We start from the raw sequence: 13471 nt of genomic DNA on the forward strand, positions 1-13471 counted from the left end.
CCTGGATTGAGGGGGTAGCCTTGGAAAGGCATGCCCATATATGGGGAACAATACTGACATTTGCCTCCAATGACTATTCATTAATAAAAAGGTTAAAGACTTTTATCTCTGCAGCAGGACTTTGCAAAAATGTGAAATGTTAACCGTTTGAATGTGATTTTATGGGCTTTAATTTAAGATGTCATAGACTTCACTGACACATGGGGAATAGAAATGGTAGAGAATTGGGTATTCCATGGAAAGTGTATAGGATGCCACTGTCAATTCTAACACTGGTATGCCTAATAATAATCTTTACACATGTGTAAAGATATAGAATTTTAAGTAACATAATTCTCACTGAAAAGCAGGAAAAACTGGTAGAAGGGCGAAACAAGGTCCCACAACCATGAGGATTGGACTGCTATGCTCTACATACAATATGTAATCTGCCCATGTGGTTTGTTAAGGTGCCACAAATGTATACATGTGTAAATTAGGTTATGACAGTTTTTTGGCAAAAAGGACTGTGAGATTGCTTTTTACCTCATAAAATGCAACCTCATAAACTTGGACAACCAACATCGATTGTCCTATCCGCTTCTTGGAGGTAGGCCTAGCTCAGTTCTGCCCACCAATAATTCTGTGATGTCACCATGCTCTATAAATAAGAGTGGTTGAGAGAGCTCCGGACAGACTCTCTCCTGAATGTTCTGCGCCAGCATTCCTGATCTGCTCCATTCATCTTGCTGATTCCAGATTTCACTACAAGGCCCAAGCATTGCTGACCCTGTCCATTGATCCAGAAAAACCCCACTAAAATCCCATTAAAAAGGGGGAAAAGCTATGGTACCTTTTGCATCCAGAAATCAGACCGGCTTGCTGCCCACTACCTGTATGCCCGCTGCAACCCTGCCATCCAGCTGTCCTTGCCATCCAGTGACCAGAATTGCCCTGCTGTTTGCTGTAAGGAGCCCCCGCCGTTTTGTGACCAGAACCTGTTGACTGTCCAAAATCGCAAAACCAAAACCACCCCATAGAAACACATAGCCTACCTTATCTGGCCTCTGTCTTTATCCCACTCTCTAAGCAGTCATATTCATACCCTAGTAACTTGTTAACAATGTTAGAATTCTCTGTGAACCCTGTCCTTGATTGCTAAGTGCTAGAGCCATCTCTCTTTTCATTTCTGTCTGGTGTAGATCATAAGCCCTCAGTCATATTTTGAGTAATCAAACTAATTTCCAGTTAAAGTTGAGAGCTGGCGTGACAAGGTTGACCTTGCAAATCAACCTTGGAGCTTACTGTGTTCCTCTTTAACAATATAGTCTAGATAATTTAGTTTAAGTAAAATTTGCCTTTCTCTCAAAACCGATTTTCTTATTTTTAACTGCTCTATATTTCCTAAAACTGAACCCTATTCCACCCTGAAAATCTCATCCAAATCTTTAGCTACTACCATCTTTTCACTTTGATATTGTCCCTGTGATATACATCTGTCCCCCAGACCACAAACCGCATTACGATTTTCTGTATTTCCCCCATTTTTATAAAAAAACTGTTTGGGTCATTTCAAACGGGAATTGAAAAGAAATGCAAATTTCCCACGTGTCATTCGGCTGCAACATGTTTTAACTTTCCCCCTGTTTTCGAATTGTATGCCTTCTGGTGATTCATTGCTTTGTGATTGCTAATGTTTATGCATTGTTGCCATTGTGAAAAATCATAGTTGCCTCACATATTTAACTGCACATTAATTATTTATTTGTTAAAATCCAAATGTCATTTTAGGCCTTCTTATTTTGAGAGGGAAGGTCTGATTTTGCTTCTGTTGGCTGTCCCTTATTCCTGACTACCTGCTGCTTCTTTCTATTCAACCTGAATCTGATTAATTGTGGGTTGAGGGAACAGTGCAGGGGGAACCTTACCTTGGGTGCTACCTATCCTAATTCAAAAGTGCTCCTATTCAATTGTGCTTTGTATATGTTCTAGCATAAGGCTAACCAAGTACATTGCTTTCAATTTCATTGTAATTATCACCCCCATTGGTGATTGCTGCCCCATATTAAAAATTGTATGATTTCTTTTGAATTATAAAAATAAATAAATATTGCAATTTCACCAACCGGCCTAGTTCATGGTCCATTGTGACCATCTAAAACTGAATCTGCATAAAATAAAGAGAAAGGCATCTCAATGGACCACTACATCCTAGTCTGAGACCAAGGTGTGTGACGCCTGATTGAAATCCTTAACACCCAAAACCAGACATTCTTTCCTCGTCTGACATGTCTTGTCCCCAACCAGTGTGACTATCATCCCCTTCACCCTTATCCAGATTCAGTCTACTTAAAGACAATGCTCTAGGTTCGTTACTGAACAAGCTTCCCTCCCCCCTACGTGATTGAGGCACTGGGGATTGATCATTGTTCCTTTGAGTTTCATACTCGCTTTTTCGCTTTAACTGTTGATAGACCTTATCGATCCTTTCTCCGATGCTTTCCGCATAAAATCTTTCTTCTTCCAATACTAGTCTAGATGCCGCTGCTTCCTTTATCAGAAGGAACTCCTCTATAGTCTCGCATTGACTTTCTGGAGTTGGGCCTTTTGAGTAAGACTGGAATCAGGACCTCATTGTCTGCTTTTTCACTCAATTTCTTCATCTATTTCTCTTCGCTTTCTCGCATCCCTTCTAATTCTTTCCTCTTCTTGCCTTCATTCTTCTCCTCTCCCTATTCCTTCCCTTTTTTCCTCTTCTTCCCTTCCTCTCTGTAATCTTTTGTCCCTTAATCTTTGCGCTTCCTCCTCTTCTCTCTTCCTTTCTCTTCCACCCCTATCTTCTATTGCTCGCTGTCAATTATCATACTTTCTTTATTCTTCTGCCTCTTCTTCTTTTCTTTCTTGCTCATCCTAATATTTTTGTTCTCTTAATTTTCCTGTCTATTTCTGTTGACAGATTCAACCGCTCACTCCTTTCTTCTTTGTCTTGTATAATTTTATAGATCTCTTCTTTTCTCTTATTCTCCTCTGGGTTATCATGACTAGTGTAAACAGGGCCCGGGGGGTTCATATATCAGATTACTATACCCCGTCACCGCTTTCAACTCCCTTAAAGGAGGTAATCCTATTTCTTCCATACTAGCACCTTTTGCTTCAGGTGAGGTAAGCGGAGCTGAGGGCTCAACACCCTCCTTCTTTTGCTGACTAAGCATCCACTCCTCAGGTGGTGGGTCTTCCCTTTCTTCTTGGTACATCTTCCAAATCTCTAGAATTGCTAATCTTTTCTCTAATTTCTTCCCTGTGTACGCAGTATGTGGTCATGTGTTCCAATAGCGCTTTGACAATGATCCCCCTTGTGGCCACGCCATGAACATTTCATCTGCCATGCCTTTCACCCATTCCGCACTATACTGTTTGAGCTTGGGCAAGTGCTTTGGTAATGTTTTGCATGAGTGCATAAGAGGAGTGTCTCCCATATTGACAAGTCTCACTTGACTGTCAATACTTACTAGACTGTTAAATAACCTTTAAACTTTTTCTTCAATCACCACTTTTCAATGTTTTTAAACAACAGATATGAGCATGCACCATCAATCGCTGCCCAAGTCTCTAACTTCTTGATTGGTGCCAATCACTTCTCTAAGCTCAATCCCTGTTGCTCCTCAATTTTTTTCAATTTTTTCACAACTTCTAAATGCTCTTCAATATTTTTACTCAACAAACAGCATTAAGACTAGTTGACATTACACATTTATAAACACTGGGATCACCTTATTTCTCTCTTCTTTAATCTATACCCTATACAGAGTTTGAGACGTCACCTTATGTAATTCTGATTACGCGTTATGTGTTTCTGCTCTTCCCCCATTGGGATTTGAGACATCTCCTTCTGAAACTCCCTTGAGTCAGGACTCCTAGACGCTACCTTTTCTCTTCACAATATTTCCCATTACTCAAAAAATCATCACAATCCCATCCCCTTTATTTGCCATTCCCCTTAGTCTACTCGCCATTCATTAAGCAACTTGAGGCCTTCGGTATCGACTCCACCTTCAATCCAACCACTTCACCTTCCATCCGCAGAGCGCCTGTGGAAACCGGGCAGGGATTTCATCAAAGGGGGACCTGCCCACCTTCTTGGTTCTTCTTGCAAGTTTATTTCTATCGGCCGCTCTCCATAGGAAACCCTGCAATCTTCTGGCTAATGGCAGAGGATGCCCGATCCTCCTAAACAATGGAGACAAACTATTTTTGATCTTTTTCAACCATCCACACTGCTACTACGTGAGCATATGGCCCTTTAGTAACATGTATGCAGTGGATGGGATTGCAGAGTATGTCTGAGTCCAAATAATCAAACCAACTCAGGAAGATGACAAAGAATCTGTTTTAATAACAATTATCTAAAGCAGTGAGTTTACAACAGACATCAATGGACGTTCGCTCAGCTCTCAACAGTGTTCTCATAAAAACATCCTTATATGCAAAAAACACATCAGCAGTGATGTCATACTATAAGGCAAATCATAGAAAACCTTTCAAAGACTGTGATAGGCTTAAGGGGAACATCTAAGTATACATTGCATAGGGACTAGGATTGTGATTGGCTGCCCACTGTCAGATGGACAATTTATGCATACCTCTAAAAACATGTCATCTTTAACACTATTAAGTACACGGTTTATCATTGGTCTTCACACTATAAGGCCCTTTGTAACACAGCCCTCTACACGCTCGTGCCATGTCTGGAACATTCGGATCACTTAGCAGCACGTAAACTCTAACCCAGGTGCCAGGAAGTTGACTTGACTTTACCTCGCCACCCAATTAGTCCAACATCTCTCATCACCCATTCTTTCTGCCATGAAGATTGTCTTTGAACTTGGCCTTGCAAAGTATCCTTGTCTGTGGGAATATATGGGAGTGCAGGCTCTCACTATCATTGTTCTAGGACTCCAAGCTCAACTCTATTTCCATCCTTGGCTCACGTGACAGGACACCACGATTGGGTCCATTTTGCAGCATTTAAATGTCTTAAATGAATAAATCTTAGCACTCTTGGTCTTCTTTCTTTGCACCTTAAAAAGGATGATTCATCAATCGCACATTCACTGGTTTCAAGAATAATTAACTGACCTTGGCTGCTTCATTTTTGATATGAGGCCAGACAGCCTCGCCAGGCACTTCCACAATTTCAGCTTAATCTTGCTGCGACACAATTGTCGCCCTTTCCTCTCTATGAGTCCAGGCTTACTAAATTCATGACACTGATGTCTAGCTCCTATACAATGGTGGCTTTGCCTGCAGTCTATTCACTACCTATATCCAGCTTCTATGATGACTTAGTCTACTTGCGTTTCAGCATCTGTACAATTATTGATCGGTTGATTTTCTGCAGCACTTCGCACACGCGCAATCTTCTTTTCGCCCATGAATGTTTACTCGATTCTTAACTTCGTCATCAGCTTCGGGAAGATACATACATTCTTCTTCAGCCAATATTCTCGGGGCGTCACGCATGTCTCTTGTGATATCACTAGCTTCTTCTCTTTGCTCCTTCTCATATTCCTTCAGGGATTTTCTCCCTCAGATTGTCGTCTCTTCAGGGATACATTCGATAGGGTTTTCTCAGTGGATACCTCCTTTCAAATATCTGCTGTGGTATTTGCACAACTGCTGGCTTCCAACATATAAGCGGTAGGGGGCAGGATTTCCTGCAGAGGCATGTAATTGCTCTTCTACAGTATCAGCTGGTATTTCCTGTCCTTTTCTTAGTTAAGGTCTCAGCTGTTGTCACATAATGCATCTCAAAAGGAACAAATGTACTGCCTCAGTGGAATTGTCTTTCCCATCATGTACCTGCAAAAAGACTTCCCCTGTGACTTCTGCAGACACATATGTTTGTAGCAGAAAGGACTTTTTAAAATATGGTAGCTTTGGAAGAGGTGGTTGAAGGCTTTTTGATCATATTCTTGCCATGCTAAATTAGACGAGTCCTTTTTATAGCTTACACATGTGGTGGTAGCAGGAACCTTGAGACAAGACATAGAACTCCAGCCCCATTTCATCCTGCAGGGAGTTGTGTATAGGGTAAGGGATGAGTCAGTCATGCACATTAGTAAGTGCCTGTGCCATGTGCAAAGCCCAAGAACCTTAAGGGGTGGCTGTGCCCTGAGAATAAAAATCAGGGAACATTAGTGGGCAGATGCACACTGTGATAAACCACAGACCCTTAACAGGTAGCTGCACCGTGGCAGAGAACCTGAGAATGTTTGTGGACAGCTGTGTCCTGTGAAAGACTTGAGAAGCCTAAGGGGTAGCTACATGCTTTGGGAGAGGAAGAATACTTTTGACAATTGTGTGAGCAGGATTGAAAAACATAACTTGCAGTTTAGTCAATTCAATGGAATGTGCCGGGCAGCAACTGGTCCAGCCTCTCAGTCACAATCACTACTACAGCTATCCATTACCAAACCACTTGCACTGCAAAACCATCCTCACTTTTCAGTGCCTGACCCTATACTGGAGAACAAATCATTGTTATCGTAATTTTACATTTTTCTGATCTACGATTGGAGATCTGTTTCTAAAAGAGTCTGTATATATGTTGTGGTGTGCTTCAGTTAATACTACACCCTCTGTATCTCTGGTCCAATTATCTTTGCCCACTTAAATATCATTGCTTTTCAAAAGCAATGCTTGATCTGTAAGAAAGGTTTACTGCCAACTCTCTGTCACTATCCTTTTATTACGGTGTGGAGGAGCAGCTGAATACATCTGCAGGAGATCCCCCCTACCTCCATTGTATTGGAGACATGAGACTGTGCCGTGTTTGACACCAGCCGTTGTGCCAGTGTGAGTGTTGAATGTACCCCCGAAGTGACGATAACCTGCGAGAAGAACTTCCTGAAGGAATATGAGAAGGAGCGAAGAAAAGGAGCTAGTGATTTCATAAAAGGTGTGCAAGACATCCCGAGATACTGGCTGAAGAGGATGTATAGATCCTGAAGAAACTAATGACGAAGCAAAGAATCGAGTGACATTTCAAATAAAAGGAGCAAGATTACACGTGCACGAAGAGCCACAGAAAAACAACCATTCAATAAATGTACAGATGCAGAAACGCAAGGTAGATTAAGTCATCATAGAAGCTGGCTATGAGTAGTGAATAGAATGCAGGAAAAGCCGTATTTGTACAGAAACTGGACATTGGTATCATGAATTAAGTAGGCAGAACCCATGAAGCAGGAATGGAAAACTGTGTTGAGGCAATAATAGGCTCGTGGAGCCGCGCAGCGAGGTTGCCTGGCCTAAAGTCAAGATTCTAGAAGGAGAGGTCTGCTGTCTCCTCTGAAGAAGGACGAGTGTGCAGTGGATGAACCTTCTCACATTAAGATGCAAGAAAGAACACAAAGGATGCCAAGCTTTAATTCATTTAGAGCATTTAAAAGCTGAAAAATTGACCAAATCGTGGTCTCCTGTCACATGGTTCAAGGATGGAAATAGAGTTTGAACTTGGAGTTCCAGACACAATAGCAAGTGCCCTCACTCCCCTGCATTCTCAAAGACAAGGATACTCTACAAGGACAAGTACAAAGACAATTTCATGGCAGAAGGCATGTGCAATGAGAGATGCTGGGCTAATTGGGTGGTGAGGTAGTTTCATGCCCTATCTCCTTGCACCTGGGTCTTGGCTTACATGCTGCTAAATGAACCAAATGTTACAGACATGGCACAAGTGTGCAAACCAATTCCATATAATATATATAGTCCATATAACAAAGGACCTTATAGTTTGAAGACCAATGAGAAATTGTGTAACTAATGTTTCTGAAATTACATGTTTTTAGAGGTAGGCGTAAGTAGTCCACCTGATAACGAACAGCCAATAGCAATCCTACCTCCTATAGAAAAGTATACCTAGATGTCTCCCTTAACCAATCAAGACCCTTGATAGGTTTTTCACTATTGCCACGTAGAATTATGTCACTCTGACACATTTTGTGTATAAGAACTATATTTTGTGTGGAGATCATTGAAATACTGAGTGTACGTCCGTTGATGTTCGTTGTAACCTCCCTGTTTTAGATAATTGTTAATAAGCCAGTACTTTGCCATCTTCCTGAGTTGGTTTGGTTATTTGGACTCAGAATTACTCTGGTGTAATCCCATTCATTACATATGAACGATCCTAAGGTCCATATGCTCAACGGGATCCTTGGCTAAACATCAGAACGGCCTGGGACCATACCAGGAAGAGCATCTGAAAAGCACATGTGCAAAATGAAACTTCTCATTTAACTGAAAAGAAAAAGTGTCATGCAATGACAGCTTCCACGATTCAATATTACATTTGCATTTGCAGTTTATTAATTTCAACAGCTTTTAAAATTCAAACATCCTTGGAGCTCATTCACAGCCCCCACCCCGGAACAGTGATTCCTCTTTCCCCTGAGCAACCCTAGCTGATATTGCAGAATGACATACATTCCCTAGAAGCAACCTTGGAATTATACCTGGCAGTTTTGAGCACTCTGTCGGCTGAAAACCGGGGCAAGGAGAACAGCAGCAAGAGGAGGCGGGTGGCCGAAAATGGCAGCAAGAAGGGGAACAGAAGCAAGAGGAGATGGGCGGCCAAAAATAGGGGCAAGAAGGGAAAAAGCAGCAAGTGGAGGCAGGCAGCAGAAAACAGGGGCACCAAGGGGAAACGCTGCAAGAGGAGGTGGGTGACAGTAATACAAGGACAAAAAGGGAACAGCATCAAGAGGAAGAGGGAGGCAGAAAACTGGGGCAAGAAGACAAAAAGCAGCAAGAGGAGGTGGGCAGCAGAAAACGGGGCAAGAGGGGGAACAGAAGCAAGAGGTGAGGGCAGCAGAAAACAGGGGTAAGAAAGGAAAAAGTAGCAAGAGGAGGTGGGCAGCAAAAAATGGGGGCAAGAAGGGGAACAAAAGCAAGAGGAGGCCGGCGGCAGAAAATGGGACCATAAGGAGGAAGAAAAACAGGGCTAACGTGCTGAGTGAAGTTATGGGGACAGAGAGGGATACCGAAATCAATGACATGCAAAGTGTCGAGGGTTGGAAGGAGATAAGAGAGGAACAGGCAAAGAGGGATGAAGAGAACCATACCATACAATGTTAGGAGGTGGAGCCAGGCAGCAGCATTGGAGCAATGTAAGATGCGAGGATCATGAGCAGCAAAACCAGGACGGAAAGCAGACAGAAGGGAGGGCCTTCCACACTCTCCATACCCATACTAGCCTAGATAGGGAAAGAGGCCCATGAAGAGGGCCCTTTGAGGAGGTGGGCGTTGCCTGCCAGCTCCCAGGCCAGCACACATGATGAGAAAAGCACCAGCCAATGGGAAGAGCAGAGAGGCGGTCTTCTGCCCTCTGCTGAGTTGGCACCCATGGAACGATGCATCCTGGCGGCCACGATAGAAAGGCCCAGCCGGGATGAAGTGAATAGAGCCCCCTCACGGGATCCGTGAAAGATGTTGTATCCTCATGAGCAGTAGTGGAAAGAAGCGAGCCAGCACACTCGCCAATCATTCTGGCCCCCGTCTATGCAGCTCTGGTCTATACACGGCCCCACTCCCTCATCAGGATAGATCTGACAGCCTGCACCTGATTCAACCCCATTAAATCTTCCTTTTCTCCTTTGCCTCCACTCTATGTTCTTCCTTTTTGCATGTCCAGCCCCTTTCTTTCTCTCACCTTTTAAACCCTCTTTTGTTCATCTCCCTTCTACCTATATTTCCATATGGATTCTTTATTGTTTCCCCTCTGACTCTCAGATACCACTGTGATGTCATTAGTGATGTCTCTGCTCAATCATCAGCCCCCCTTTAGACACCACCCCCAGTAACTTTCCAGTCTCTTCTGGTATTTTATATGTCCAACATGCCACCGGAACCCAGATGAATATGAAACAAAACTTCCTTTCTGCATCTGGACTTATACCACCTGAATAATGAAATTGTTCTTTCCAGAGCTCATTCTGCTATCTCAATGCACCCTGAATCTGGAATTGGCAAGGCATGCTGCTGTTCAGCTTTTCAATATTGCATTTATTCTCTGAATTAACATTACAGTGGGAATATTTGTGCAACTGGGATCTGCAAAATGGCCTATGGCTTAAGCAAACCCACTCTGGCCTCTGTCTAATTGCTAATGTCACTAGTGTTAAAATTAGTATTGTTAGTAATAGGTATTGTTAAAAGTGTTATCACTAATACCCTACACTGCACTATGCTACACACCTGTTAACTTTCTTACTGCACATCTGCTAATTTCCCCTACATAATAAACCCTTTTTCATGCAGAGGGCACTGAACAAACATGGGTACTGTGCAGAAAAAGTATCTCCTGGCTTAAAAGACATGTGCTCCACTCAATTGTATCCTGTGATCATCAACCCTTTCTCTGTCCAAGTTCTTCATGTTGAAATATCTCCATCTGTCATGCTATTATTTTGACAGACCTTCAGTTTCACATTCAGCACTCCATTTTTCCCTACATTACAGAGACATGAACCCTAGCCAAAATCATGTGTAACCATTCACAAATTTCTTTAAATTCTGTGATTTTCATGAAACTATGTGAACATGTGTTTTTCTTAATATTAAAAAATCAGCAAATGTCTTTTTTTTCTTATTTTTTAAAAGAAAATGTTCCATAGATTAAAGGAAACTGGCAACAACTGTCCATACAGAGAATGAAATTGGCAACAGACAGCCATACCTAGAAAGACATTGGCACCAAATGTCCATACCGAAAACAGAGAAGATTGAAATGAGGATATCATGAAAGAATAACGATGAAAGAAGAGAAAGAAAATCAAAATTAATGGATTCAACATCATTTGGACTTGGTGGTGACATATCCATCACAAGGTCCAATGCTGGCCCTGGCTTGAGTATATTTTGTTTGTTCGCCGGAGAGGCCTGTGTCCATGTCACAAAGTATATCATAACAAGACTGGCAGTCCATCTCATCATTTCTCTCGCCAGTTCTCTCATTTATGCTCACAAGTCTATTTCCATCTGCCCCCCATTTGATCCCGTGGACTCCACCTTTCTCTGTCCTGCACCCCTCTCTTTGGACATCCGGTGCCAGGGAACGCTGATGAAGAAAATGATTTAGAGACATCAGAGAAGAAAGACCGACACGTTAAGTATTAAACAAATACACTTTTCATTTAACAACTGCCTTGTCTACTAATTACTTGGAAATAAACATTTTATATACATATTTTCAAATATTTAATATTAGTATACTTCTCATTCATACCTTCAGGCACACCACATCCAACACACCTACTTACCTACTCTGATGAACCACTTTCATTCCTTGTGTAAGTTACTTAGCTCACTGCCATTCACTGACTTACTCACCATGATTTTAATGTGACTTTTATACCTCTCACTCCCTACTGGTTACTCCAGACTACTCTATCCTCTTAATTTCATGTTTTGGGTGAAACAGTTTGATCTGGTTCAGGTAGACAGAACCCCTTCTTTATTCATTATTCTGTACAAAACAGGTGAAACCTTGTCCACAATTTTGAATAGACCACAGAAGGATGCTATGAACTTAGGATTCTTATTTTTGCCTTTTGTAAAATTAAATGTATACACCTGATCACCTACTTCATGCTCCCTAACAGATGATTTCCTGTCATAGTGGGATTTGATACCTTTAGCTGCCCTTTCCAGATTTTGCTGTACAAATGTAAATGCAAATGTGTGCTGCAAATGCTTTCTCAATTCTTCCATATATCTATGAATTGAAGATGCATTTACCAGGACTTGCTCATTGGTTCCGTACAAGTGTTGGGGCAAACCATTTTCTTGCATGTAATGATGTCATGTGGACTGAGGTTCATAGGCTTTGATGATGTCACCCTAATGGCTATTAGTACCAAAGAGAGTCACAAATCCCAACTAGACCCTGCTTAAGCCACCCATTTAAGGATATCAATAATTGATTTGTTGCATCATTCCACACAAGCACAAGAAGATGGCCAGTATGAAATATGTAGTGTCCTTTTCACTCCCAGAATCTGCCACATCTTGGTCAACACTGCACTAGTAAAATGGCTTCAACGGTCTGATTCTATTCTCAGAGGTAAACCAAACCTGGAACATATGTCATTCACTAACAAAGTAGCCGCCGTCTGTGCACTACAGTCAGGTACCTACAGTCAGGTACCAGTATGCACTCCAACCATTTAGACATTAAACAGGTAACTGTCAGCACGTACTTGTTTCCTCGTGATAATCTTTGGACTGGGCCAATTAAATCTATCTGTAAAGCTGACCTGGGTTGTGTCAGACCTCTTTTCATTAATCGTGCTCTATGTGTTGGTGAGGCGGGCTGACACTGTGTACACACCAAACACCCCCAGGTATTCAACTCCACATCTTGGGACATAAGTGGCCAATAAGCATATTCTTTTAATATTTACAATGTTTTATGCAAATATCTGTGTCCCGCTTTTATTGCATCATGGGCATGATAACATCAATCCACGAAACAGTATAGGGACAACCTATTGGATCTGGCCTGAAATTGATTCTCGGACCAACAGTCCATCTTTCAGTTGGAATCTCTTAAATTATTTAATAACACCCTCAATTCTTCTCTTCCTTTGCAATACTCCTCTGCTAAAGGATTTTGCTCTGCATCTGACAGATGATTTTACAATAAACCTACAATAGGGTCATCTTTCTATTCCTTGATGAAGTCCTGATTGGGCATATCAAAACTCCATTGCACCACTGGTTGATCACCTGCTCCCTGAGATTTGGGACGTGTTAACCACATCCACTTGGATCTCATCAAGCAAATGCTAAATGGGAAAGGATTCTCCATCACTGCTCCAACTTTGGCCAATTGATAAGCCTTCTCATTCCCTTTCTTGTCTTCCCCTGCTATTCTGGAGTTTCCTCGTATCTGCCTCCAGTGGATTTTGTTCTCATTCACTGAAACCAGATTGTCAATGGCCTGAATCAGTTTTCCATGTTTGAATGGTTTTTTGTTACATGTGACCATCCCTCTCAGCTTCCACCCTGGTAAGAAGTCTATAAAACTATTCTGTTCATAATCAGAGGCGGTAACCAGAACTATTTCTTTCGATTTGTTTTCTACTGCTGTGGATGTTGCTTTGTACATTGCTGCCAATTCTTCCACTTGGCTACTTTTGGGACGTATTCCCATGCTCACTCTTGGGATACCATCATATTTGACCAACACATTCGGCATTCCTGGCACCAATTCTTTTTCAGGATCACCCCCTGCATGGTATCCACATACACAGTTGGGAGATTCCTTCACCCTTCTTCATTGAAGGCCTTGTGTAGTGATTGATCAAATTCTGACAAATGTGTTTCTAATTCTGTATCATCTGTAGCACCTACAGCTACACGGTCATGTAAGTCTGTCAGCCCTTGAGCTACTGGGCTCTTTTTATTCTGCCCATGTCTCACTTCCAAT

At 42.0% G+C, this 13471-nt stretch overlaps 1 protein-coding gene across 1 annotated transcript; it reads right to left on the minus strand.

The window, feature by feature from the left end:
- Window positions 1-12706: 12706 nt before the first annotated feature.
- On the minus strand, window positions 12707-13240 carry LOC138452914 (ribonuclease H-like). Its single transcript, XM_069605262.1, has one exon. The coding sequence runs from the start codon at window positions 13238-13240 to the stop codon at window positions 12707-12709; it is 534 nt and encodes a 177-aa protein (XP_069461363.1).
- Between the last annotated feature and the right edge of the window lie 231 nt (window positions 13241-13471).

Source organism: Ambystoma mexicanum, chromosome 4p, assembly GCF_040938575.1.
Source record: "Ambystoma mexicanum isolate Mex_15411 chromosome 4p, UKY_AmexF1_1, whole genome shotgun sequence".
NCBI lineage: Eukaryota > Metazoa > Chordata > Amphibia > Caudata > Ambystomatidae > Ambystoma > Ambystoma mexicanum.